The 27,692-nt window shown below is 44.0% G+C and overlaps 1 protein-coding gene across 2 annotated transcripts in view; it reads left to right on the forward strand.

The window, feature by feature from the left end:
* The window catches only part of LOC115129725 (nck-associated protein 5-like), a 164,973-nt gene that overhangs the window by 617 nt on the left and 136,664 nt on the right, over window positions 1–27,692 (forward strand). For both annotated transcript variants that reach the window (XM_029660386.2, XM_029660389.1), the window contains exon 2: window positions 6,648–6,756. In XM_029660386.2, the coding sequence (XP_029516246.1) occupies window positions 6,648–6,756 (109 nt within the window). The remainder of the gene's footprint in view (window positions 1–6,647; window positions 6,757–27,692) is intronic.

Genomic DNA, 27,692 nt, shown 5'->3' on the forward strand with positions numbered 1-27,692 from the left:
CAAACTGTTTACACACATTCCAAATGCAGACATAACTTATGTATTTATTTTGACAGGGCTTGGAAGATTCCTGTGCTCTCTCAGCTTGGTGAGATACATGCAGTGTCCCTTTGGACTTTAGTGTTTTTCTGTCTCTTTTCCTAACAAGCTGCCATGATGAGAGAGACAGACCGCAGCCCAGTCATGTTCCTGTCAGCAGGGCAGCTGGGGCTAGGCTACACATGCTGGACATTGTGAATGAAAGTCCCAAGCAGACCTGGGTTCAAATCCTATTAAAATTGTTCAAACACTTGGAGCATTTGCTTGAGTCTGCCTGGAGTGCCAGGTGGTGGGTGGGACTTTTCAGTTGGTTCCATTGCATCAGGAAATCTCATCAAGCGCCGGCTAAAGCATTTGAAATGATTCTCAACACTATTTGAACCCAGCGCTGGCCCTAAGGCAGGAAACCCATCTGATTTGTTTCAGGATGTAATAAGGTCTTCCTAAGGGCCTGTGTTTGGGGTGCGATCGGTGGAGGGAAATGTGTTTCTGCAGCATTGAATCCCTGATGAGCTAGATGACGTTATGCTCATTGTTTTGATAAAACGTTTAAACCCAAGCAACTCTAATGAACTTGTGTGCAGTGGCGTACCACATTTTCCTTCCATAGACAAGCAATGGGAGCACACTCTTGAGTTTGAAGTCTTGTGTCACTGTCGCAGAAATTAAGGATATTCATTAGAAGTCAATCAAGTTTCTATCAGTGTAGTTACAGTAGATTGTGTCCCTGTCATGTTCAATGCAGTGTTTGCAGTTAATTTATTATTGCACATGAGCGCAAAGCAAAAATATGTCAATTCATTTTGCCAGATGCTCATAGGCTTTTTCTTAAGAGCAAGCATATTTCATTTGAAACGTGTCACGTGTGTGTGTCTCTGGCTGAGACGTCTACAGTACAGCAACACTCTCCCGTTCAACCTGTTGAAACGCAGCACAACATGAAAACAAATTCTACAAATAGGGTTCGCTACGTTACGACTTACGAAGTGTTAGAAAGGGCGTCGGGTGAAGATTGTAATAAAAAAAACACTCGATAGAATGCGGATCGAAATGTAACAAATATTTGTCTGTTCATCTCTTAGGAGTGAGCTAATGTCGAGCACAGGATTTGCTAAATGCCTCACACCCGTCCTGTATCTCACACAGCTGTGTGTGTTTGTGTGTGTGTGCAAGTGTGTATGTATGTCTATACAGTGTGTATGGGTGTGTATAAATCAACACTGTGGAACACCTTCATCTTGGAGTTAATTGCACTTTTTGTGCTTCTCTCTAATACAGTGATGACTGTGGGTCTGTCTGTCTGTCTGTCTGTCTGTCTGTCTGTCTGTCTGTCTGTCTGTCTGTCTGTCTGTCTGTCTGTCTGTCTGTCTGTCTGTCTGTCTGTCTGTCTGTCTGTCTGTCTGTCTGTCTGTCTGTCTGTCTGTCTGTCTGTACCACAAAGCTTGTAAGCTTGCCCCAAATGGCACCCTATTCCTCAGGAAGTGTACTACTTTTGACAGTAGTGCACTACCCAAGCCAAAGAGACAGGAGGTTGAGGACATAGGGGACTGATCATCATATGCCATCTGTGCTGCTGGCCTGCCACACAGATGGACCTCTCTCTCTCTCTCTCTCTCTCTCTCTCTCTGAAATCAATTTCAATTCAATGTCTTTATTGGCAGGGGAAACATATGTTAACATTGCTCTGGAAATCTCACTCTTTCTATACCCTCACATTCACATCATGCTTACCCCCTACCTCTCAATGATTGACAAGTAATAGCTATCTGGGAATTAGGAGGTAGCCTAGACATGCTCCTCTCTCTCAAATCTCCAATGTATAATTATCCTCCCCATTCATTCTGCACCCTGCCTGAGCAATCTGGGTGAATCATTCACAAAACGAGGTCTTGGCTGGGGGGTGGTTCCGGGCTCCAGCCTGATCCCCTTTCCTTTATAGCCCTCCTCCATTCAAACACACAGACAAAATAAATAGGGTCCCGGGGCAAGGGCCGGTGCACCAATCAATGTCAACCATCGCAATCCATCCCAGGCTGACTGACACTTCCTGGCAAGCTCGTTGGGGGGGGGGGGGGCATACTACCTTGCCAATAGGGTTTTTCTTTCGACATGAGAGTCCATTTTCCTCTTGTTTGATGTGATACATGTGATAGACGAAAGTGCGAATTGAGAACTCATGCGACAGTACGCATGTTTAGAATCCTTCTACCTCTGAGAATTTACGTGGCACTGAGAGCCCAGGCGGTGGCGAGTAGACATGTTTGCCGACCGAGTCACTCATTGTGTTTCGTGATGTGTTATGACCAATAATGTTCAACTGGCAACACACAACACCAATCATTTATAAGCCGTTCACTTGTATTCAGCTCAGAGGAAATATCAACATGTAATGGGAATTGTGGGTGTAATCATTTGTAGCCAAAATGTTTGTTTCCTCCAATAGAAATAGCTTTAGGGTTTAAAGTTCAAGCCACAACAACCAATTGATGTCCCTGTTTGAACTATCCCTCTATAAAGAGTCCTTATTGGTGTACGGTTCTTTGCTTAGTGTTGAAATGGGAATATGAGTGGGTGAATGTTTAACTGTATGGGTACAAAGGGCAGCACTGTCAATACTGGTGGAGAGTGGACTCCCTCCTGTGAGTAATCAGCTAGATTGTAGGTGAGGCACAGCTGTAGGTGTAGGTGAGGCACAGCTGTAGAGAGCTTTTAGGAGAAGTGTGAATTTCAACTCTCTAATAAGAATGCATTCATGATACGAGCGACATTCATTATTTGATCAAGAATAAATGAATGATAGAAATGATCCAAATGCATCTAGTTAATTATTCCACCTTTTCATGTATGTGAATTGAAAACACGGGTTACATTTCATCAGCTGATACTTCAGATAACATAAATTCACCACACATAGAACCTGAATGAACACTATTCCTGGACAATGTTTATAATTGACTGATATTCAACAGCAGAACACCATACAGATGTAGGATCTTAATTTGAGCCAGGTTGCTACAGCAGGAAAATAATCCTGCAGCAACAGAGGTTATTATGTAGATTAGAATTGATGGACATTTTGTGTGCGGGTTGATACATTGTTCGTTGGGGCAAATTAAGTGTGACAATTTTTTAAGTGGAAATTGCAAACTTTGGAAGCCTTTTTCAACTTCGAGTACATTGCAAGTTTGCATTTCCTCCCGTGAAGGAAAACTCTCAGCAACAGAATAATGATTACATTAAGATCCTACATCTGTTGATGGATCAGTGCATACACAGAGCAATAATCAATCGCAGTGCAAATAAAATGGAAGTGATGTATGCCATATTACATTTGTATATAAGTGATCATAATGCTATTTTCCTTTCTCATTATCTCTAGCCCCTCCCTCCCTCCCTCCCTCCCTCCCTCCCTCCCTCCCTCCCTCCCCTTGAGTCCACCCCTGTGCAACCCCAAATGCATCCCCCTCCCTAGCTTCTCCCTCAGCAGATGTTAAAAACGAGTGGTTTCCCCCCTCCATAACCCTCAGAGCCGCCTCCACCTCCACCCTGGCATCTAATTAGGGGTGTACACAAAGACTCCCAGATGTCAGGATTGTCCGTGGACCTTTGATTGCATCCATTCCACCCGGCTGACTTGCTGGCTGGCTGACTTACTGTCTTACTGGCTGGGACGAGCGCGTAATATGGTCGTAGACGTGTGTCTCTCTTTGTTCTCTGTGCCGCCCCACCCTAACAGAAGACTGGTTTTACACAGTGGTAATTGGGTTTGGTGTAAATCATTTGGAGAAAGGAGGGGCTGTTGTGTGTGAGGAGATAAGGAGATGAGGATAGGGAGGTCCCTGTGGGATTGTATTTTATGATGGTAGCGTGGGCCAGAGATCATCACAGACGTAATCTGTTCCTAGTATTCTATGGCCTATTTACGCTGATAAGTTCCCTTGGCCAATAAACAGACGGGTGAGACTCCATCAGCTTCTACAGCATATGGGATAGACTGGGTATCAAACCCAGGTCTCAGGACTGTGTTAGCCCTCTGAGCTATAGTCTATAACCAATTCTTCGGGACTATCCCAATTCTGCTAATCACACCGAAAAGGTGACTCATCACACAAGTGTATTTTATGTTCACTGAACCACCTCTGTTACATACAATTATAATAATAATAATCTTAATAATAATAATAATATATGCCATTTAGCAGACACTTTTATCCAAAGCGACTTACAGTCGTGCGTGCATACATTTTACATATGGGTGGCCCTAGCGGGAATCGAACCCACGACCCTTGGCATTGTAAATGTATGAAATAATATCCCGGAGCTCCATTTGGGGACATATCCAGCCACTTGGACTTTTCACTGACGTTTCCACGGACATTGGAAGTCTTTGTAAAATATCACGTGACGCATTTACATAGACACATGTTATTGTAGTCTTTTCACCGTTCGGCTGGCGATGTAGGACACTGGTCTACAGACGTACATCCTGCCTCTGTGCGTTTTCTCTCTTTTGCTTTCGGCCAGTTGCACATATTTCTCCGAACTTGACCATGTCAGAAGCTGTTGATCCAAGACCGAGAGTCAGTTGCTTTTATTCAACCATTAGTCTTGTCCTTGTGCGTTATCGCGTTTCACTACCTTCCCCATGACTCCAAATGTGTTTGGTTCAGCTTTACGACCTCCCATCGACCACCTGTTTCTACACAACCTTTACAGACCTGCTGCACTACAAGGGTCACCCCCCCCCCCAATTCATTTCAATGAAGACTGGGCATAAGCTGCACGTCTTCATTAGAGGCTCTCACCGCTCAGCGTAAAGGTGTTCTCTGGTTCAATTTGTCTGACTCCCCTGTTAGAGTTTACCCTACGTTCAAGCGAAACGGTGTCATTGCATTTGACTGGTTAATCTATTATGTTTTTCGAGTCAGGGCAGTCAAGTTCAAACGGTAAATCCATTTGAATCATTTGCTCTCGATTACCCACAGTCCCTATCTGGCCGTCTGCAGGAAGCGCGGGGGCTTTACATCTAGTTTAATCTTTAGAGAGAAGGCACTAACTGAAATGTAATCTAAACATGGAATGAGAATTACAGCTGACGTAATGTCCTGGCACACATAGGAATCAGAACTGGGTTCAAATACTATTTGAAAACTTTCAGATACTTTGGGCATTTGTTTTAGCCTGCCAGATGGGGCAGGGTTTGTAGTTTTGTGACAATTCTTTTGGTTCCGTTGCGCCAGGCAAGCTCAATCGAACCCCGCTAAAGTATTTGAAATGATATCAAATAGTACTTAAGCCCAGGTTTGATTGACACCAAAACGACTGAATGTAGGATCATTGGTGGTGGCATAACCAGAGTAAGCCTGCATGACGTCCTGTCCTGTCGTTGATCGAGCCCTGTCCTTCAACGTTTAGATGTAGAACAGCAAGAATGGGCTGACCAAACCGGCAAGACTGGTTGACATGTCATCATAATGACGTCATTTTCAACCCGTTTCTGGTTGTAATGACGTCATCTCAACCAGTTTTACCAGTGCGGGGGTAAGTGCAATGAGTCGTCAATTGGGTTTTAGATGAACAATTTTTGTGTGGGTTTGAAATGCTCTCTGAATGTTAGCAGTATATTGACTGAAACGTTTGAGAGATTGACAGTGGATGTAGCGTAGCATTTTGATGTCAGCAGCATACTGACTGACAGGTGTAGTCAAGCCTTTGAGGTCTCAGCCAGGGTGGACCAGACAAGCCAGAGACAGAGGGCCTTGGGACCAAGGGGATGTGGTTAGAAGACAATCTGCGAAGGCAAGTAAACATGGAATGATTTAGCCTTAAAAGAGATGAATTGTATTCAGTACCCAAAGAGATTTTCTCTTTTGAAGTGGCTCCTAGAATACGTAACATACTGTAATTACACACACAATCCATACCTTACATACTATACAGCGGTCATGACAGAAGGTGCCTGACCCTTGGCGGTCACTGTGCGACCTTTGACCCGGGCGTTTCACTGATTAGGAAGTAGTGTGCTTACTCTGTGGCAGGGCTGAGCGGAGGCACAGAGCCTGCTCTTTGTAGAGGAGTAGTATGCGTGAAGTGAAGTGTTTATCTTCTCCCTTAGCCTCCATTGGCCAGGTTGCGCTGGTTCCCAGCTCTGTTTTGAGAAGCCTATGAAAACATGAAGTAGGAGAAGAGAGGGAGGGGGACAGAAAACATATCAACTCAGGGATGATCAGTGGAGTGAGGCTCTCCCTCTCCCTCTCTCCAACACTTCCGGTTGCTATCAGGTTAGCAGAGCGAGCAGGCGGGCAGCACAACAAAAACAGAACGATAGAAGTGGTAAGGAAAAAGAGAGAGATAGGGTGGGAAGCCAGGAAAGGGGAGGGAGAGAGAAAAGGAGAGAGAGAGGGGAGAGAGGGAGAGAGAGAGGGAGAGCGAGCGAGAGCGACGCTACCGCCTTCTCAGCTTCAAAGACGCAAAATATAACATGGACTCTGAGCTCTATAACAATTAAGGTGATTGCTCTACTAACTACAACTGGGAGAACCAAGGATAGTGTCTCGCCTGTACAAAAGAGTGATCTTTGGCTTCTCCCCACCCCTCCCCTCCCACAGTGGCTCCCATGGCTGTGTCGGTGGGCCGCAGCGGAAGAGGAGGACCATGAACGGACACCTGGAGAGGAGGGAGCAGCTAAAGCGACTGTCGCTGGACAGCAGCTTGGTGGTAAGTCAAAGGGGCAAGCTCCTCTCTCTCTGGGTCTGTCTCTCTCTGTGTCTCTGTCTCTCTCTGTGTCTCTGTGTCTCTGTCTCTCTCTGTGTCTCTGTGACTCTGTCTCTCTCTGTGCCAGTCTCTCTCTGTGTCTCTGTCTCTGTCTGTGTCTGTGTCTCTCTCTCTCTCTCTCTCTCTCTCTCTCTCTCTCTCTCTCTCTGTCTCTGTCTCTCTCTCTCTCTCTCTATGTCTCTGTCCCTCTCCTCTCTGTGTCTCTCTCTCTCTCTGTGTCTCTCGCTCTCCCTTTTCTCTCTCTCTCTCTCTCTCTCTCTCTCTCTCTCTCTCTCTGTCTCATTCTCTGTGTGTCTCTCTGTCTGTCTCGCTCTCTCTGTCTCACTCTTTCTGTCTCTCTCTGTGTCAAATCAAATCAAATGTTATTTGTCACATGCGCCGAATACAACAGCTGTAGACCTTACTGTGAAATGATTACTTACAAGCCCTTAACCAACAATGCAGTTCAAGAAATACAGTTAAGAAAATATTTACTAAATAAACAAAAGTAAAATTTTAAAAAATTGTAATAATGTGTATGTATATATATATAGAAACGGACATAGCGAGAAAGAGACACAGACAGAGACACAGAGAGAGACAGAGACACATAAAGGGACATAGAGAGAGGGAGAGAGAGACATAGAGAGAGGAGAGACACAGAGAGAGACAGACATAGAGAGAGACATAGAGAGAGACAGACACAGAGGAGACACAGAGAGGGAGACACAGGAGACACAAAGAGAGACATAGAGAGAGACAGACACAGAGAGAGATACACAGAGAGACAGACAGAGAGACACAGAGGGAGACAGAGGCCTGTATGCCCACACATTGACTCGGTACCGGTACCGACACAATAAAATAACAATAACGAGGCTATATACAGAGGGGTACCGGTACCGAGTCAATGTGCGGGGGTGCAGGTCTCTGTCTCTCTCTGTGTCTTTCTCTGTCTCTCTCTCTATGTCCCTTTACGTGTCTCTCTCTCTCTGTGTCTCTGTCTCTCTCTGTGCCTGTCTCTCTCTGTGTCTCCCTCTCTCTCTGTCTCTCTCTGTGTCTTCCTCTCTCTATGTCCCTTTATGTGTCTCTGTCTCTCTCTGTGTCTCAGTCTCTCTGTGTCTCCATCTCTCTCTATCTTCATCTCTCTGTGTCGCCATTTCTCTCTGTGTCTCCATCGCTCTCTCTATCTCCGTCTCTCTCTGTGTCTCCGTCTCTCTCTGTGTCTCCGTCTCCATCTCTGTCTCTCTCTGTGTCTCCGTCTCTCTCTATGTCTCGGTCTCTCTTTGTGTCTCGGTCTCTCTCTGTCTCTCGGTCTCTCTCTGTCTCCGTCTCTGTCTCTCTCTGTGTCTCTGTCTCCATCTCTCTCTATCTTCATCTCTCTGTGTCGCCATTTCTCTCTGTGTCTCCATCGCTCTCTCTATCTCCGTCTCTCTCTCTCTGTGTCTCCGTCTCTCTCTCTCTGTGTCACCATCTCCATCTCTGTCTCTCTCTGTGTCTCCGTCTCTCTCTATGTCTCGGTCTCTCTTTGTGTCTCGGTCTCTCTCTGTGTCTCGGTCCCTCTCTGTGTCTCGGTCTCTCTCTGTCTCCGTCTCTGTCTCTCTCTGTGTCTCTGTCACCATCTCTGTCTCTCTCTGTGTCTCCGTCTCTCTCTATGTCTCGGTCTCTCTGTGTCTCCGTCTCTCTCTGTCTCCATCTCTCTCTCTGTCTCCGTCTCTCTCTCTGTCTCCGTCTCTAACTGTGTCTCTTTTTCTCTCTGTGTCTCCGTCTCTCTCTGTGTCTCTGTCTCTGTGTATACGTCTCTTTCTCTCTCCTTCACTACAACTCACACAGGTTAGAGAAAAGTACCAACCAGACCTGGGTTTGATTAAGCTTGTGCCCATTGTGCCAGATGGATGGGATTTGCAGTTGCACTTTTGGGACTACTCCATTGGGGTTAACTCAATCAAGTGCAGCTAAAGTTTTTAAAACAAAACAGCTACTATTTGGCTTTGAACCCAAGACTGGTACACTAAACATACCCTGTCAGACGGTTTGAGATAAAGCAGCCTCCTCTAGCTGTGTTTGTGTCGACGTGATTGACAGGCTTATCTATCCCCCGGTGTCTAGAGCGACACAAGGCTGGTGAGTGGAAACTTGTTTTTGTCAGGGTTAACTCAAGGTGAACCCAGTATTAAGTGCTCCTTTGGAATGTCAAGTACAAGCACGCCTGTCTGTGGTGGTAGGTCTCGATTATGGCCTTCCCGTTCTGATTTTTGTTTTCACGTTGTTCTCTCCAGCATCCACTATGGTGGATGTTTAACCAGGCCAGCACAGTACAACCTGCCTTAGCTTGGCTTGGTTTAGCCCTAGTGTAGGGTGTCCACACACTCTGCCCAGAGTGGGGGAAAACACGCTTTGGCTATGAAATTTCACTTCCTTATGTTATAAAATACATTTGCCCATGATATTCTTCATGTTCTGAATGATTCAGTGAGGTCTTTCTTTAGTATATCAGTAACATTACGTCCAAAATGTCGGATGCATCCGGCAATGAGCAACGAACTCTTGTTGTCAGAGCGGTGCCGCTTCTCACAGTGATGCGTGGTGGTGGTCTCCCGCAGAGTTGTTTCGCACGAGGCGAATGAAATCAAATTCAAATGAAAAAACTTGCGATATGCTCAGTGCTCCGTTGACATTTCACGGAGATACGCTTGTTTTTCTGAGGAATCTTCAAAAAAAAAAAAGAACAGGAATTTCCCATTAATATGAAAAGCCATATACTATAATATGAAAATACCACATGTCATGTCTCAAAATTGATATCTATCTTACCTCTATATTGTTTTATGTCCTTCGGATTCAGGAAGAAAGATGAGAGTTCAACAGTGAGCCTGTCAGTTTGCCTTGATTCACTCACAGCATCCAGCCTAGTTGACGTTCTGTTATTTTGTGGATTTTTCTCCACTTTTAGTCTCTGGCCTCTGGCCTCTGGCCTATGGCCTCTGCCATCCTACAAGGGTATAAACTAAAATAACTTTTGAACGGATTACGATAGAGACATGAGGTTTGGACCATTGGTTTTCTGAGAGGAATAACTACAGAATTCACATATTTTACCCATTGGTCAAAAGATGCGTTTTTGATTGGACACCCTCCAAAGTGGGAGCGAGGTTGATGTGTATCAGAAATAAACTCAGCAAAAAAAGAAACGTCCCTTTTTCAGGACCCTGTCTTTCAAAGATGATTAGTAGAAATCCAAATAACTTCACAGATCTTCATTGTAAAGGGTTTAAACACTGTTTCCCATGCTTGTTCAATGAACCATAAACAATTAATGAACATGCACCCGTGGAACGGTCATTAAGACACTAACAGCTTACAGATGGTAGGCAATTAGGGTCACAGTTATGAAAACTTAGGACACTAAAGAGGCCTTTCTACGGACTCTGAAATACACCAAAAGAAAGATGCCCACGGTCCCTGCTCATCTGCGTGAACGTGCCTTAGGCATGCTGTAAGGAGGCATGAGACCTGCAGATGTGGCCAGGGAAATAAATTGCAATGTCCGTACTGCGAGACGCCTAAGACAGCGCTACAGGGAGACAGGACGGACAGCTGATCGTCCTCGCAGTGGCAGACCACGTGTAACAACACCTGCACAGGATCGGTACATCTGAACATCACACCTTGCGGACAGGTACATGATGGCAACAAGAACTGCCCGAGTTACACCATGCTCAGACTGTCTGCAATAGGCTGAAAGAGGCTGGACTTCTCGCTCTGTGCTTGATTTCCTGCAAAACAGGAATGTCAGTGTTCTGCCATGGCCAGCGAAGAGCACGGATCTCAAGCCCATTGAGCACATCTGGGACCTGTTGGATCGGAAGGTGAGGGCTAGGGCCATTCCCCCCAGAAATGTCCGGGAACTTGCAGGTGCCTTGGTGGAAGAGTGGGGTCACATCTCGCAGCAAGAACTGTCAAATCTGGTGCAGTCCATGAGGAGGAGATGCACTGCAGTACTTCATGCAGCTGGTACTTTTGACTTTGACCCCCCTTTGTTCAGGGACACATTATTCCATTTCTGGTAGTCACATGTCTGTGGAACTTGTTCAGTTTATGTCTCAGTTGTTGAATCTTGTTATGTTCATACAAATATTTATACATGTTAAGTTTGCTGAAAATAAACGCAGTTGACAGTGAGAGGACTTTCTTTTTTTGCTGAGTTTATGTGACTTGGAAATGATTGGTTTGAAGTCATTTTCATGAGAGAAGGAAATCAAAAAGTCTCCAATTCTCATCTAAGATGTTGATTAAATGGTAGTCATGAAATTATACTGAAAAGTGGTTCGCTTTCATTCATCATCATATGATCATATCCTCAAATCACTTAAGCGGGACATCACGTGCCTGATTATTGCGCCTTGTTTATGACACCGTATGTGATAACAGGCGGTGCAATTACCGTTTGAAGATTTGGTGATATGGTGTCTATTGCTTTAATTTGACACGTGTTGGCCTGGTTCACCGTCCAGGCTGATACTGGGCCATATTAACCACACGACATACTATTCAACGATATTTGTCTGTTCAGTTACCCATGCATGCGTTGTCGCTTTCTCTCTCAAGGGACAGCTTGAGCTAGATGTGCCTGTTTTATAGTGTACACATGGAGAATGATTCATATTATGACTATTAAGACTGGTAGACTTATAGGCACAATCGTGTCATCTACCATACTAGTTGCTAGACATTTCCGTAACACTAACATAGGTTGTCTATAGTCCATTATCAGCTATTATGTGTGTACATCTCAAAATTGACACGGCATTATGACTGCATTGTAACTCATTGCGAGGGTTTGTAATGCATTATAGATATTGGTGACTTAGAAAGTGTTACCGACAGTTCTTATACCAGCTGGAGTATATAGGGGCAGAATGGGGTTTCGTTGCCCTAGGAGAGGAGCAGAAGGAGCCCTGTAGCATTAGTACAGGGCTCGTGTGGAGCTAGTGACAAAATGGGGCCAGTGGGCTGAGTTGTTACCCAGGAACGGGGGCACTATGGTGGAACATGTCTGGCTCTGGCCTGCCCTGGTGAGGAGGGATGTGGATGATCACAGCCAGGGTTCCAGAGCCCTCGTGGCCCTGGCAGAGAAACTCACTAAAGCCTGTAAACACTCCCTTTCCTGAGAGGATATGAGCCTCCCGATACATTTATTTTCCCAGGCATCTGTGAAAACAAGAAAGGCCATTTCTGACATTCCGTCTGGCGACAGGCCCAGCATTCATGTTCCAGTTTCCAGCTCGAATCAGAATGTACCTGTATCTGGTCACCGGTTAGACAATGGGTCTATGAATCTATGAACACAGGGATTTTGTGTAATTGTTCAACACATTGTCTGCCAGTAGATTTGAGAGCGTTACATTTGTCGGCTCCCTTTGTTGAGATATGTCAAGTATTTTGACAATGTTTGTAAAATGATCCACCACTTTTTTTTTCTCCAATTTTCGCCTAAAATAACAGACCCAAATCTAACTGCTTGTAGCTCAGGCCCTGAAGCAAGGATGTGCATATTCTTGATTCAATTTGAAAGGAAACACTTTGAAGTTTGTGGAAATGTGAAAGGAATGTAGGAAAATAAAAACACATTAGATCTGATCAAATATAATACAAAGGAAAAAAACAACAAAAATGTTTTGTATTTTTTTTATGCCATCATCTTTGAAATCCAAGAGAAATGCCATAATGTATTATTCCAGCCCAGTTGCAATTTAGATTTTGGCCACTAGATGACATCAGTGTATGTGCAAAGTTTTAGACTGATCCAATGAATTGAATTTCTGTTCAACATTTTGTGTCAAGACTGCCCAAATGTGCCAAATTGGTTTATTAATAACTTATAATAATAACTTTCTAATGATTAATTAGCTTTTTAAAATTATAAACTGATAAATGATAAGCAACGTGCCATTGGAACACAGGAGTGATGGTTGCTAAAAGATGGGCCTCTGTACGCCTATATAGATATTCCATTAAAAAAATCATCCGTTTCCAGCTACAATAGTCATTTACAACATTAACAGTGTCTACACTGTACTTCTGATCAATTTGATGTTATTTTAATGTGGAATAGTACCTACTGTACATACACTACTGGTCAAAAGATTTAGAACACCTACTTAAGGGTTTTTCTTTATTTTTTATATTTTATACATTGTAAAATAATAGTGAAGACATCAAAACTATGAAATAACACATATGGAATCATTTAGTAACCAAAAAAGTGTTTTATATTTGAAATTCTTCAAATAGCCACCCTTTGCCTTAATTACAGCTTTGCACACTCAAATCAAATCAAATCAATTCCAAAACTACTACCTTATACACACAAGTGTAAAGGGATAAAGAATATGTACATAAAGATATATGAATGAGTGATGGTACAGAGCAGCATAGGCAAGATGCAGTAGATGGTATCGAGTACAGTATATACATATGAGATGAGTATGTAAGCAAAGTGGCATAGTTTAAAGTGGCTAGTGATACATGTATTACATAAAGATGCAGTAGATGATATAGAGTACAGTATATACGTATACATATGAGATAAATAATGTAGGGTATGTAAACATTATATTAAGTAGCATTGTTTAAAGTGGCTAGTGATCTATTTTACATCAATTCCCATCAATTCCCATTATTAAAGTGGCTGGAGTTGAGTCAGTGTGTTGGCAGCAGCCACTCAATGTTAGTGGTGGCTGTTTAACAGTGTGATGGCCTTGAGATAGAAGCTGTTTTTCAGTCTCTCGGTCCCAGCTTTGATGCACCTGTACTGACCTCGCCTTCTGGATGATAGCGGGGTGAACAGGCAGTGGCTCAGGTGGTTGTTGTCCTTGATGATCTTTATGGTCTTCCTGTGACATCGGGTGGTGTAGGTGTCCTGGAGGGCAGGTAGTTTGCCCCCGGTGATGTGTTGTGCTGTGATGTGTTGTGGGTATACAGAAGATAGCCCTATTTGGTAAAACACCAAGTCCATATTTTGGCAAGAACAGCTCAAATAAGCAAAGAGAAACGACAGTCCATCATTACTTTAAGACATGAACGTCAGTCAATACGAAAAATTTCAAGAACTTTGAAAGTTTGAAAGTGCAGTCGCAAAAAACATCAAGCGCTATGATGAAACTGGCTCTTATGAGGACCGCCACAGGAATGGAAGACCCAGAGTTACCTCTGCTGCAGACGATAAGTTCATTAGAGAGTTACCAGCTTCAGAAATTGCAGCCCAAATAAATGCTTCACAGAGTTCAAGTATCAGACACATATTAACATCAACTGTTCAGAGGAAACTGTGTGAATCAGGCCTTCATTGTCAAATTGCTGTAAAGAAACCACTACTAAAGGACACTAATAATAAGAAGAGACTTGCTTGGTCCAAGAAACATAAGTAATGGACATTAGACTGGTGGACATTTGTCCTTTGGCCTGGAGTCCAAATTGGAGATTTTTGGTTCCAACCGCTGTCTTTGTGTAGATGAACGGATGATCTCCGCATGTGTATTTCCCACCGTAAAGCATGGAGGAGGAGGTGTTATGGTGTGGGGGTTCATTGCTGGTGACATTGTTTGTGATTTATTTAGAATTCAAGTCACACTTAACCAGCATGAGCTACCAAAGCATTCTGCAGCGATACATCCCATCTGGGTTGGGCTTAGTGGGACTATCATTTGTTTTTCAACAGGACAATGACCCAACACACCTTCAGGCTGTGTAAGGGCTATTTGACCAAGAAGGAGAGTGATGGAGTGCTGCATCAGATGACCTGGCCTCCACAATCCCACAACCTCAACCAAATTGAGATGGTTTGGGGTGAGTCGGACCGCAGAGTGAAGGAAAAGCAGCCAACAGGTGCTCAGCATATGTGGGAACTCCTTATTTGGTTACTACATGATTCCATATGTGTTATTATGTGTTATTTCATAGTTATGTCTTCACTATTATTCTACAAAATAGTTAAAATAAAGAAAAACCCTTGAATGACTAGGTGTTCTACAACTTTTGACCGGTTGTGTATGTGAGAAGATATCTGGCTTTATTGATCCAATTAACTCCAATATACTTTATACAGGAAGCCAGTTTGGTTTTTATATTTAATATCCCCATGCAGGGTTATCTTTCTCAAGGAAGGGCGTAGGGCGAGCTGTAGCCTAACTAGGGCATTCTCTGCCTTGCATTACATAAGAGATCTGTGTTGCTGGGTGGCCTCTCTGTGTATATGTATTTTTATCATGTTAAAGTCTGCCTGCTGCAGATGAGACTGCTCTTAGTCATGCAATTATGCAGTGATGCAGTATATTGGATCTGAATGATGCCCTTCTGTGTCTGCCGCCTCTGCCTGCCCACAGCCCAGCGATTAGCCCTAATATAGGTCAGGATCCAGCTCCATCAGAGTCATTCTGCTGCTCCCTCATGCCCTGTCACTTCTCATAGTACATGTTAGTACATGTTAGTACATGTTAGCCATGCATGCACCATGGATGAGGCCAGACCTAAAATTATTAAAGTGGCAATTTGCGATTGGTACATCCATTTGATGTCACTTATACATGTACCTGCCTCAGGTTAGGGTGACCACTTTGTTGTTGTTGTTTGAACTGCAGACTGGCCCTTCAAAGCTGGGGGGGGGGTCCATTTGTGAAATTACATAGGTTTTTGTCTATTTGAGTTGCACAATTCTAGTAACTTTTTCAAAATCCTGGACTTCCGGAAAACCTAGTTGGAATGCAAACTGGGAATCCTGGGAAATGTATCAACATTTTGCAACTGTCTTTCCAGCCGTGACATCAGGCACATGTCGTACAACGATGTATCAGGAGGCATCAAGAGAAGAATGGGTGTGTTTGTGAATCAGACATGAAACAACACCCTAAACCGTAAGTGAGTGAGCAGCTTAGATTACCGTTGTTTCTGCAACCTCTCCCTATTTCCTGCCAAAATGGTATTTTATCCGTGCAGCTATGCATTCATGCTTAGAGATAATTGACAAAAAAAGCAAAAGCAAATTGAAAATACTCCAAGTGGAGGGTTAATAATCAAGTGTTCCACGTTACTGATTAAACACTCACTGGTTAGTTGTGAATTGTTGCTGAATAAACAGCATGTGGGAGTGCTTTCCTGTTTGTCTCTGTGTTGTGTTTCTGGGCAGAGCTGGGTTCATATAGTATTTGTTTTCTTTGAATGTTTGATTGAGCGTTTCCGGAGTGCCATTTGGGCAGGGTTTGCACCTTGTACTTTTGGTCCTATTCCATTGGTTCAATGTGCACCGGGCAAGCTCAGTCAAGCGCAGATGAAGTATTTGAAAGGTTACAAATACTATCCGAACCCACATCTGGTTTCTAGGTAGCTGTCAGGCTCCTGGTTCTGGGTAGCCTTTCCTCATATAATATATTTTATATGCTCGTTTTGTTCCATTGTTGTTATCCAGAGCCTATGTGTTGTTTCATAGACCTACTCCACATTGGCTGGAGACAGAACAATAAAACAAGCCAGAAAAGGGAACATATCTCCAAAACAGACAAATTAGTTTGGTTTATGCGTCATTTAAGTGCAAATGAGTTGGAAGATAAACCAGCACGGAGTCGGGTTGGTAAGGCTTTTTTTCTCTCACCATAGCCATATTACAGTCAGCTTCCACAGTGCCAAGTAGAGACATACATAAAACATGGTGCAGGGTAGCAAGTACTGTGTACGGGGGTAGACATGCTTGTTATGGGGATTGGACTCTTACATTACTATGCAGTCCAATGGGGAAGTTTGATATCACATCCTATGGCTCAAACGACTGTGTCTAACTGAGAGTTATAACAGTGTAGAAGTGCAGTGACGAGCCACTGTGGTCAGAGGTCGGTTCTCACGCTAGACTATGGTATAACAACATGTATAACTCTAAAGGGGATGTCCCCACAGTCCACACACTGTTTGAAGGTGGCTTAGGGTTCATATGACATGTGTCAAATAATCATAACGGAGAGAAGTGATCAGGGTTTAACCTGTGACCTATTCCTTTAGCACCTGGTGGAGCTAAGGGCCTCAACAGTGATCAGGGAGCATGTGATAGTTTTACATAATGGAGTCCTGGCTACAGTCTCATGGGAACTGCCTTGGTGGAGTTGGCTCTGATGGGGCTAGAGACAAATGATTACAGCCTTGGATGTGGGATCACGATTCCCCCGAGCTGAGTTCCAACTCAGTGGTATCCTCCATATTCACCTTATCCTGTGGGTAAGAGTAGTCGGGGGCTCGGCCCCCTGTTTGCTCATGAAACCGGTTGAATCCCTACCGAGGTGGTTTTGATGGTGCTACTGGCCACTCGTCTAGTTTTCCGACCTTAATGAGATTCGTCTAGCCCCCGAGACTTAATGAAACTCTCCTCTGGTTTTATTTCATGTAATTATGAATCCCATATGGACTTGCTAATCACATTCTGTATAACATCTATTAGGTATTTAATACACACATTAGACAGTATTTCCTACTCACAACATGTCTGGGAAAACATGGTATAGTGAAATCGTTCTAGGGAACGGTACCTTGTTGGGGGTTTGAGGCATCATACTAAATCTCATGATTTTCAAGTTGATTAGCCCATACAAAGAGGACATGTGGATACAGTTACTGTAGAGAAAGCAATGAGTGGCATCGCTCTTCACTAATGCATTCCACTTTAACTAATTGTAAGAGCCACATGTGCCTGTATACTGTAGGTTTGTGGAGAACCCTGGCCTGCTATTTGTTGCTTGCGTTTCTGGTAAATGAACTCTAATAAATAGGCTAGCAATCCATAAATAGGCTAGCAATCCATGAGCCGTAACAGTCATGTTTTTGCACTCGCTCTGGTAGATGATGAGGAAAACATTTCAGTTGCCTGTTTATGTTCTGTGAGGCAGGAGAACTTGCATCTCTCTCTCTCTCTCTCTCTTCTCTCTCTCTCTCTCTCTCTCTCTCTCTCTCTCTCTCTGCGTGTTCTGATGTTTGCTGAAGTCTCTGACCCATGTCGTAAGTTATCTGTGTTACACATGCCTCAGTAATGATCCTGAAAACCACTATATCTCCGCTAAATGTAGAGTTCTGTCGCTGTCAAACCTCTTATTTAACCATCCATGAGGCTATCGGTTATTATGTCGGCAAAATCAAAGACGAGATGCTTTCAAACGGACAGAATAGGCCTCTCAGTCTCTGTAGGTCAACCACTAGAGTTGGTTGGAATTTGGGCCGTTGGAGAAGGGAAGAGTTACATCTCTGTAAAGAGGACACTGAGTTTGTCCTCTCCTCGGTAGCTTCGCTCAGGCCAAGAGCCCAGCATGTGTAATTGGACATCAGTTTTCCCCCTCCGTCCAATAAGATGGCCCTTTGTTGCCCGGTTGAGTCAAGAGGGCCTCCAATTAGGGAACGTTCCCTTCTTTATCCATCATGCCCTAGATGAAAAGTGGTTGCCGTGGCCGCGTGCATATTCAAACATTGGTGCGCGGACACACACACACACACACACACACACACACACACACACACACACACACACACACACACACACACACACACACACACACACACACACACACACACACACACACACACACACACACACACACACACACACACACACCTCTATTCCTCTGTGTCCCTCTTCCAGAAAGAGCCAAGAGCCCTGGGGACAGGATAACAGTTAACAGCTATTTGTTTTAAAGGCCAGACGGACTATCTTTAGGATTAACCACATGCTGAAAGAAACTGCTCTACTGGGACCAATGACTTCAGATTCAGGCCCATTTTATGCCCAATGGACAGCTGAAGACGATGACACGGCAATACAATAGAAATAGAATGACTGGTGATTATATTTATATGGGCATTTTTCTCAGAATCTCAGTGCAACATGTCAACGTAAAACAATTAACTACCCCAGTCAACTAACTGGTAGAAACATAAGTTAAGAACCTTGGGAATCCTCTTCCTGTGATTCCCTGTGTTAAAAGCCAAACATGCAGATAATCATTATCCCACTAGGAAGTGGTCCATCCTGTCAGTCGACATTGCTGCATGTGCTTTGTTCGTAGTTGTTAACCACGCCCACATGGAACTGGCAGTACTGTGTCTTTGGGAGTTTATTATTATGATGTGTGGAACTGTGGATCACTGATCCAAGATCAGGGCTTATTGGCAGAGTGGTTCAGGGGCCTGGGAGTGAATGAGGCAGAGATTGGCAGAGGGGCAGCTAACAGGATTGAATGTGGTGGATTAGAGCCTGGGCCTTGGAGGAGTGGTGAAGGGTGGAGGGGCCTCCACACTGCATCTGTCAGTGAGGGGAAGAGGGGATGCCCACCCTTTCAACATGCAGCTGGGACTAACAGGGATAGAGAGAGGCCAGACTGCCCTGCCCGGGAACACTGAACTAGGGAAGGGCGGCAGAGAGGGAGACCGGCTGAGTGGGTGTGAGGATGAATGGGTGTGATCACATCCTCATCAGGCTCCAAGCCAAGTCATGACCTGTAGTCTGTGGTCTGTGAACTCTCTCAGTCCCCAATGTTCGGGATTCTTTCACCACACCCCATCTGGAGATTTGGATGGACTGGCTTATTGGTGGATAGACTGATTTGATTTATTGATCGCAGAAGATTTAAAGGTACAGTCAGGAATATGATATCATCATGCACAGCAGGGCAACTTCCTCCTCACAGAAATTGACAACAACACAAATCTGTCAAGACTGACACTATTGGCCTCCATCCAATATGTGTATGCCTCAAGGCAGGGCTCAAATTGGCAGATATTAATTTTGTTGTTGTTGATTTCTGCATGCAGGAAGTTGCCCCGCTGAGCATGAAATGATCTTTCTGAATCTATGTTTAAAAATGGATACATTTCTGAAGCACACAGTGAGGTAATTCCTTTTCTACAAATCCCTAGAGGGGGTTTCATATTTTACGAGAAGACTACTGTTTAAATACACCCTGGCTTGGTGCATAGTGCAAGTTCTGGAAGGATCTACATTCCCTAAATAATTTCCCCTCAGTCCAGGAAATATTTACATTTTCCGACATTAGCCCGACTACTGAGTAAATAAATGCAAAAGCCACTTGAAAACACTGAAGAAACTAGTCTTTGTTTCGTTTAGATTGACAGATACTCTTTATATGATATTGTTAGAATGATTTAGGTTTAACTGATGTGGTAGACATCGGAGAAGAATTTGAGGGGCCATTGTTTGAGTACAGAGTATTGTGAAAGCTATTAGGGTGTGAATGGGGAAACAGTGCCATATGTCTGTTCGACATACTGGTTTGGCCTGTAGTGTGAGACGTTTCCAGGTGTTCCAGAGGAGATGAGTATAACTTCCACGCACCTGGCGACCCCTTATCAAGATAATTCAAAACGTTAGCTTGGTCATTGAACAGTATAGGAATTTTTCCTCAAAAGTTTTTTTTTTGGTTATTGAGCAATTAGGAGTATTTTTTTTTATTGTAAATTCAATGTACAGGTGTCTCATCCTGCTGAGGTACGGCCAATATTACTTTCAAATAATTCACTTGAAGCTTATTGTTCGAAACTGAATTGTCAAAGTTGAAGTAGTTTATGCAATTGATTGCAATTGATTTAGTCAAAGGTGACTAAAGCTGTGATGCAATCCAACGAAATGTAGACTATGTGTGATTCAGCATGCGTCATCAACGCTTGATGAGAAAACGATTAGTCACCTAGATTGGATTTACGGACACGACAGGCCCCTTTGATTTACAATTACAACAGAGCGCACCCTAACCTGCTCAACAACTGCAGGGACATTCTGTCATAAATGCCTCTAAGAGGCTTGGCTCCGGGGTGAAGTTTCCCCTAAGCACAGATCTAGTAGGATCAGTTTTCCCCTCCCCCGATCCCAACCTTAACCATTTGTGGGGGAAATGCGAAACAGACTCAAGATCAGTATTTAAGGGTAACTTCACTCTTCTCCAAGTGGCTTGCCCAGGCACCTGATGGTGACATATTTGCAATCTTTTGTGTGAGCTGTAATGTCATCTTCCACTCACTATAATACCCAGAGGACTGGGACCTGGAAGTGTAACTCAACTCTCTTCCTTTGGACTCTTCCGGAAGAAAACCTTTGAAAAATAGGTCAGTGTTACTGAACATCTTGGTTGTTTTTGCCTGTGTTGAAGTAGGGATGAAAAATTCAAAAATTCTCAAGTTTCCCAGAAATCTCAGTTGGGTGAGGGGGGGTCCCAGATCTCCCAACTGGTATTTCTGGAAAATCGGTGAAAATACCTGTATTTTGCAACCTGAAGGAAATCAATGTAGTATGTGAATATGTCATATTATGCTATCATCTGATTGTCCTTAAATCTAATGAAACTATCTACACTTTTAAAGAATATATTTTTACTGTGGTGACCCTTGAATAACCTCACCACAATGCATTATAAGTTGGTTCTGCAACGATACCCGTGTTGCGATATTCGTTAGTATTGTGGCAAGGAAACAAAACACAAAGTGGACTTAACATCTTTAGGAAAACAGACCCTTTCTTGTAAACAAACAACCTTATGTTGTCATCCAGAGTCACATGTATTTATTTTCCAAGCTATAGCACGCACTATTTTACATACAGCAGGTTTTTAAAGGACCAAAGAGTTTGGCCTGCTTCGTGTTTTCATTGTCGCCATTGGAAAAAAAGATGGCCATACTGGTATTATCCCGGGCACTAATTATAAGGGCATTTATCATGCCTTATGAGCTATTCATAAAGCACCACGTGCACATATTCCTAGAAAATGCGACGGTAAATGTCTGTGGCCACCGGAGTTGTCATCGCTCGACTGAGACTTCTTCTCTGTGCTTGTCAGCAGATCTTTATTTGTTCCTTTCCATTTGCACTGCTTAACCGTGGTTCTGACTGACTCTGAGAATATTCCGGAGACGAATGTCAGTGAGCCCTTACATCAGCCGTGGCTCTCTTGCTCTGCCAGTCAGCTCATTTTCAACCTCCTGCCGCTGTCAACCCCCCGTTAGAAGCCACGGCTCAGTAGACAGATGGAGCGGCGGAGAGCTGAGAGACGGGAGGAGAGTGGAGGAGAGGGTTTGGGGGTTCCAGGAGGGCCAGTCTGTTGACGTGTTGGATGTCCTTGCTCCCACACACTCTGACAAGGCGCAGAAGCAATGTCCTCGGGACCTTCTCAAACGTCTGAAATCGACCGCTCTTTCTTGTGACCAGCCCGGACAATACACACACACACACACACGCACACACACACACACACGCAGACACACACACACACACAGGGCGGCGGCAGAAAACAGGGGATCCTGAACAGGTGATTTAATCCAACTTGACAAACTAGTTAAATATTGACAAGCAGCAGAAGAGGGTATGTGCTGCTGTGCCTAGGAGGAGGAGGGGATGAGGAGAGGAAGAGCTGTGTGCCGCGACGGAAGGACAGAGGGAATAAAGAGCTTCCTGAATCCTGCATCCTCTTTTCGGATTCCGGCACACATTCGCCACAGGCGTGGCGAGCGTTTGGAAGGGAGGCACGTTAAGAAGACGGTCGAGAGAGAGAGGGACAGGAGAGAGAGAAACAGTACAGGGTACACCGAAGGAACAGTATGAGTCAGCTCAGGGGCCATGCCGTGGTGTCCATATGCGGGAGGATATGCAACATCCCTCTGCTTCAACTGCTGGTGGTGAGTTCACCATCCGTCCTCTCTGGCTGTGGGATTCGGCTGTCAGTCAGCGTGATGTCTATAGTGGAAGTGGGGCCGACTGGGTGTTAATCATGCTAGACCTGGCCTCCGGACCGTCATGGCTGCTGCAGCAGGAGACAGGGAACTGCACTGGGCAGATGTTACAGCACCTGGAGGGGGGAACATATATGTGGTTCACAAAAAAAACAAATGGCCTCTTGAGAATATTGTGAATAAAGCAAATATATACATTTAGGGGGTAGATCAGCTTTCCAATACCCCATATATTTATTTTGTGAATATATATATTATTTTAAATATATATATATATTTTGTGTTTATTTTTCTTTACTATTTTCCCGTAACCCTACCAGCCCTCCCCTAGTTGGAGTAAACTAATGGACAACAACACTTAGGCTTCTACTTCCTGCTTATACTGTACATACTACATAGATTTTACGGACACGGCATGTTTTACATGATTTATCTTTTGTTTGTCTTCAGTCCCATCCTTCAGTTACCCTCAATAATGTGATTGTTAGTGTTGCTGTGTTGTAGTATGTAGGTCGTTGACCTGCCAACTGCTGCCAACTGCCAACAACCACTAATTGCCGCGGGGGTCGAGCATGCGCTATCTGTCGAGTGTCTCCCGACAATTTGGAATGAGGTATGTGCCTCCTGTATGGAAGTGATTCACTGTAGGACGACATGGTGCCACGTATCGCAATTTATTACTATGGCTTCCTTTTGTGTTCTATGGCTTCCTTGTGTGCTATCTGTCTGTGTGTAAGTGGATTTTTCCGATGTGTGGCAGTGGCCAACTCTAAAAATGTCTCTACCAGGAATAGGATGGGGGGGGGAGTGGGATTCGTACAGTATGTGACAGGGGATTTCGACTCTAGTGAGATGACTTTGGGAGCTCCCCCGGATGGACTGCAGACAGGGATAGAGACTAGATTTGTGTTTCTGTGGAAAACATATGCAGCTCTTAGAGTTATAATGGGAGAGAGAGAGGGAGAGCAAGAAAGAGAGGGCAATAGAGTGAGAGACAGAGAGGGAGAGAGACAAAGAAATGGAGAGAGAGACTGAGAGACAGAGAAAAACAGAGATAATGAGAGAGAGCGAGAATCCTCCACTCTTCTGGGGAGGATTCCTCTCCTTCTCTCCTCCTCCTCTTCCTCTCCTCTTCCCCTCTGTGGCTTTGTGTTCGGGGCAAAGCTCCCAGACACAGCACTCCAACTGAATTATTTACCCTAAATTGTGCTTATATGGAGCCAAGGGTCCTGGTGCTCCACTGTGACTAGGAACCTATTAAACCAGACAAATCACTCCATATACCCTTTGTCTAACTACATTACCAGAAGCTGTGTTATGATGAATCACCCGTAAAGGAGGGAACCACACTATGAGGTGCTGCAGAGGGTTTTGATGCATGGTTGAACGTTTCCATCCTATTTCACATGGGGTGTGTGTGTGTGTGTGTGTGTGTGTGTGTGTGTGTGTGTGTGTGTGTGTGTGTGTGTGTGTGTGTGTGTGTGTGTTGTGCCACTGTCGTGTCTTTTGCGGAGGAAATGAATTCTGTGTTGATGGAAATACTGTATGTCTCTTGACTCAAAGATAATAACTAATGCTGTCAACTGGTTACAGGTTTTGAATGAGGTGAGGGATGTTGATTATTGTGTCGTTGTATTACGTTGGGTTCTGGATTTGACGTTGGCTTATGCGGTAGGGGCCAGGTTCAGACAATTTAAGCCTTTCCTACTCACGCCATTCCTACAGACTTCTCAGTAGTTGATATTCAGACTTACCTTATGCAGGTGCGTAATGGGCTTTGCAGGCGTGATTCAGGCGTGAATACATTTCATTCATCCGCTGAAAACCTTCAATTTGGTGTACATTTTAATTTGATTGTTTTCCGACAGACTCATTCAAATCTATGAATGAAACGGTTCAGAATATTAGGGATCAATTGAAGAAAGCCATGTGAAAACATGTACCTTTGTCTCCTTTTCAGCACCAATTGGTAGATTAAAAAAAATACTCTGATCTTCTATATTTTTTAGGGTTAGGGAAAGTACCACATCTTCATTTCTGTGATTTTCACCCCAAACAAATAGTGGGTGAATAGCATGCTATTCTGATGCTTAAGTGTAAGGTCAGAATACGCGTGGAGAGAAAAGTGCATTAAAAGGGAATTCCCTAACAGAATTCAGGTGGTTGACAATGTGGTAGATTGTCATGTAGGTTCAGGTCATAGCTAATTGTGGATATCTGTCCTGGCCATCTATCTGCTGCTGACATTTTCACTGAACCCTACAGTATGTTAAGAGTGGGTTCTATGATTGGCTGCCCTTTTGAAATATACTCTCACAATCTAGTCGGCCCTCCAAGACGAAGTGAAATTGATCTTCATTCATTTCATTTCACAGTGACCCAAGAGCGAGAAGGTTACCTACATCTTCATGTGTTTCCTGGATTCCACTCGTGCTCTTTTTTCTTGGGGGGTCATTTAAAAATCAGACGTCAGTCACGGTGAGCGAATAGTGAGAAGGTTATCAACGTATCTTCCCCTTCATCACATATTCTCTTTTTCCTTTGTTTTGGGTCATTGGAAAAAAAGCACTTTCAGTCTTTTTTGGCTCGTTTCCTGTCTCCGCGGCTGCAAGTTGCATGTGGAAACGAGCCGTCTCTGCTGCACATATCCATATGCTAATATCAACCCCGGCTCCTGCTGCAACCTGGAGCAGCCTGCCTCGCCCCCAGGACAGCCATGAGGGTGAGAGCCATGGAAAGGAAGCGGAGATGATTCATTAACTCTACCCTTGTTTGATGCTGCCTGCCTTATTAACTTTCGACGCGAACAGAGTCTTTGAGCGTTTGCTTTTGCAACCCCCCCCCCAAAAAAAATGATCCCCACAAAAAATTATTCAGGTCATATTATTCATGCAGTGGTGGAAAAGCAAAAAAAGGTTGGAGTGGAAACTGGAAACGGCTGGTTCTGTGGTTAGGGATACTGAGGTGTTTCTTTTAGGTCATTTTGATGGCTACTGCATGTGTAGGGCCGACATTACTCATGTAATAAGTAAGCGCCACTGTGTGAGTTCTTGTTTCATCCCTCTAGCTTGAAGAAGCTACTCTTACTACCATTTCTACCGTATTTCCATCTAAATGTGTACTGTTATAGATGGGCGAGAACCAATAGCACTGCAGGCTGGACATTGAATGTTCATATCTGAGGTTTTACACTCTATTCCACCTCTAATGATCTTTAATCCGTGCTGTCATAGTCCAAGTAAGGATAAAGTATGCACATAGGCCTTTGATAAGCTTCACTCATACAACAAAGTAATGTATTCGAACCCATGATGATTAACCAAACAGCATAGATTAGAGGCGCACACAGTATCAGTTGTGTTGACATTAGTGACAGGTGATCCAGCTGGTTCCTTGCTCATGTATGTTTTTACATTTATGACCACATCTGAGAATGTAGCTTCAGCCTATAATGAGGCTCTTGCTACAGGACAACACAATGCAACGTTGCTTCTGGGGGAGAGTGTGAGCTCTCTGAGCCTCTCTCTCTCTCTCTCTCTCTCTCTCTCTCTCTCTCTCTCTCTCTCTCTCTCACGCTCTCTCTCTCTCTATCTCTCTCTATCTCTGTCTCTCTCTCTCTCTCTCTGTCTCTCTGTCTCTCTGTCTCTCTATCTCTCTCTCTCTCTCTCTCTCTCTCTCTCTCTCTCTTTCTGTCATATTATATATATACAGTGTTTCAACAATGTACAATGTACAAATGGTTAAAGGACACAAGATTTTGTGTTGTATTTACAATGGTGTTTGTTCTTCACTGGTTGCCCTTTTCTCGTGGCAACAGGTCACAAATCTTGATGCTGTGATGGCACACTGTGGAATTTCACCCAGTAGATATGGGAGTTTATCAAAATTGGATTTGTTTTCGAATTCTTTGTGGATCTGTGTAATCTGAGGGAAATATGTCTCTCTAATATGGTCATACATTGGGCAGGAGGTTAGGAAGTGCAGCTCAGTTTCCACCTCATTTTGTGGGCAGTGAGCACATAGCCTGTCTTCTCTTGAGAGCCATGTCTGCCTACGGCGGCCTTTCTCAATAGCAAGGCTACTGAGTCTGTACATAGTCAAAGCTTTCCTTAACTTTGGGTCAGTCACAGTGGTCAGGTATTCTGCCGCTGTGTACTCTCTGTGTAGGGCCACATAGCATTCTAGTTTGCTCTGTTTTTTTGTTAATTCTTTCCAATGTGTCAAGTAATTATCTTTTTGTTTTCTCATGATTTGGTTGGGTCTAATTGTGCTGCTGTCCTGGGGCTCTGTAGGGTGTGTTTGTGTTTGTGAACAGAGCCCCAGGACCAGCTTGCTTAGGGGACTCTTCTCCAGGTTCATCTCTCTGTAGGTGATGGCTTTGTTATGGAAGGTTTGGGAATCGCTTCCTTTTAAGTGGTTATAGAATTTAACGTCTCTTTTCTGGATTTTGATAATTAGTGGGTATCGGCCTAATTCTGCTCTGCATGCATTATTTGGTGTTCTACGTTGTACACGGAGGATATTGTTGCAGAATTCTGCGTGCAGAGTCTCAATTTGGTGTTTGTCCCATTTTGTGAAGTCTTGGTTGGTGAGCGGACCCCAGACCTCACAACCATAAAGGGCAATGGGCTCTATGACTGATTCAAGTATTTTTTTGCCAAATCCTAATTGGTATGTTGAAATATATGTTCCTTTTGATGGCATAGAATGCCCTTCTTGCCTTGTCTCTCAGATCGTTCACAGCTTTGTGGAAGTTACCTGTGGCGCTGATGTTTAGGCCAAGGTATGTATAGTTTTTTGTGTGCTCTAGGGCAACAGTGTCTAGATGGAATTTGTATTTGTGGTCCTGGTGACTGGACCTTTTTTGGAACACCATTATTTTGGTCTTACTGAGATTTACTGTCAGGGCCCAGGTCTGACGGAATCTGTGCATAAGATCTAGGTGCTGCTGTAGGCCCTCCTTGGTTGGTGACAGAAGCACCAGATCATCAGCAAACAGCAGACATTTGACTTCGGATTCCAGTAGGGTGAGGCCGGGTGCTGCAGACTATTCTAGTGCCCGCGCCAATTCGTTAATATATATGTTGAAGAGGGTGGGGCTTAAGCTGCATCCCTGTCTCACCCCACGATCCTGTGTT

Source organism: Oncorhynchus nerka, linkage group LG5 (assembly GCF_034236695.1).
Source record: "Oncorhynchus nerka isolate Pitt River linkage group LG5, Oner_Uvic_2.0, whole genome shotgun sequence".
NCBI lineage: Eukaryota > Metazoa > Chordata > Actinopteri > Salmoniformes > Salmonidae > Oncorhynchus > Oncorhynchus nerka.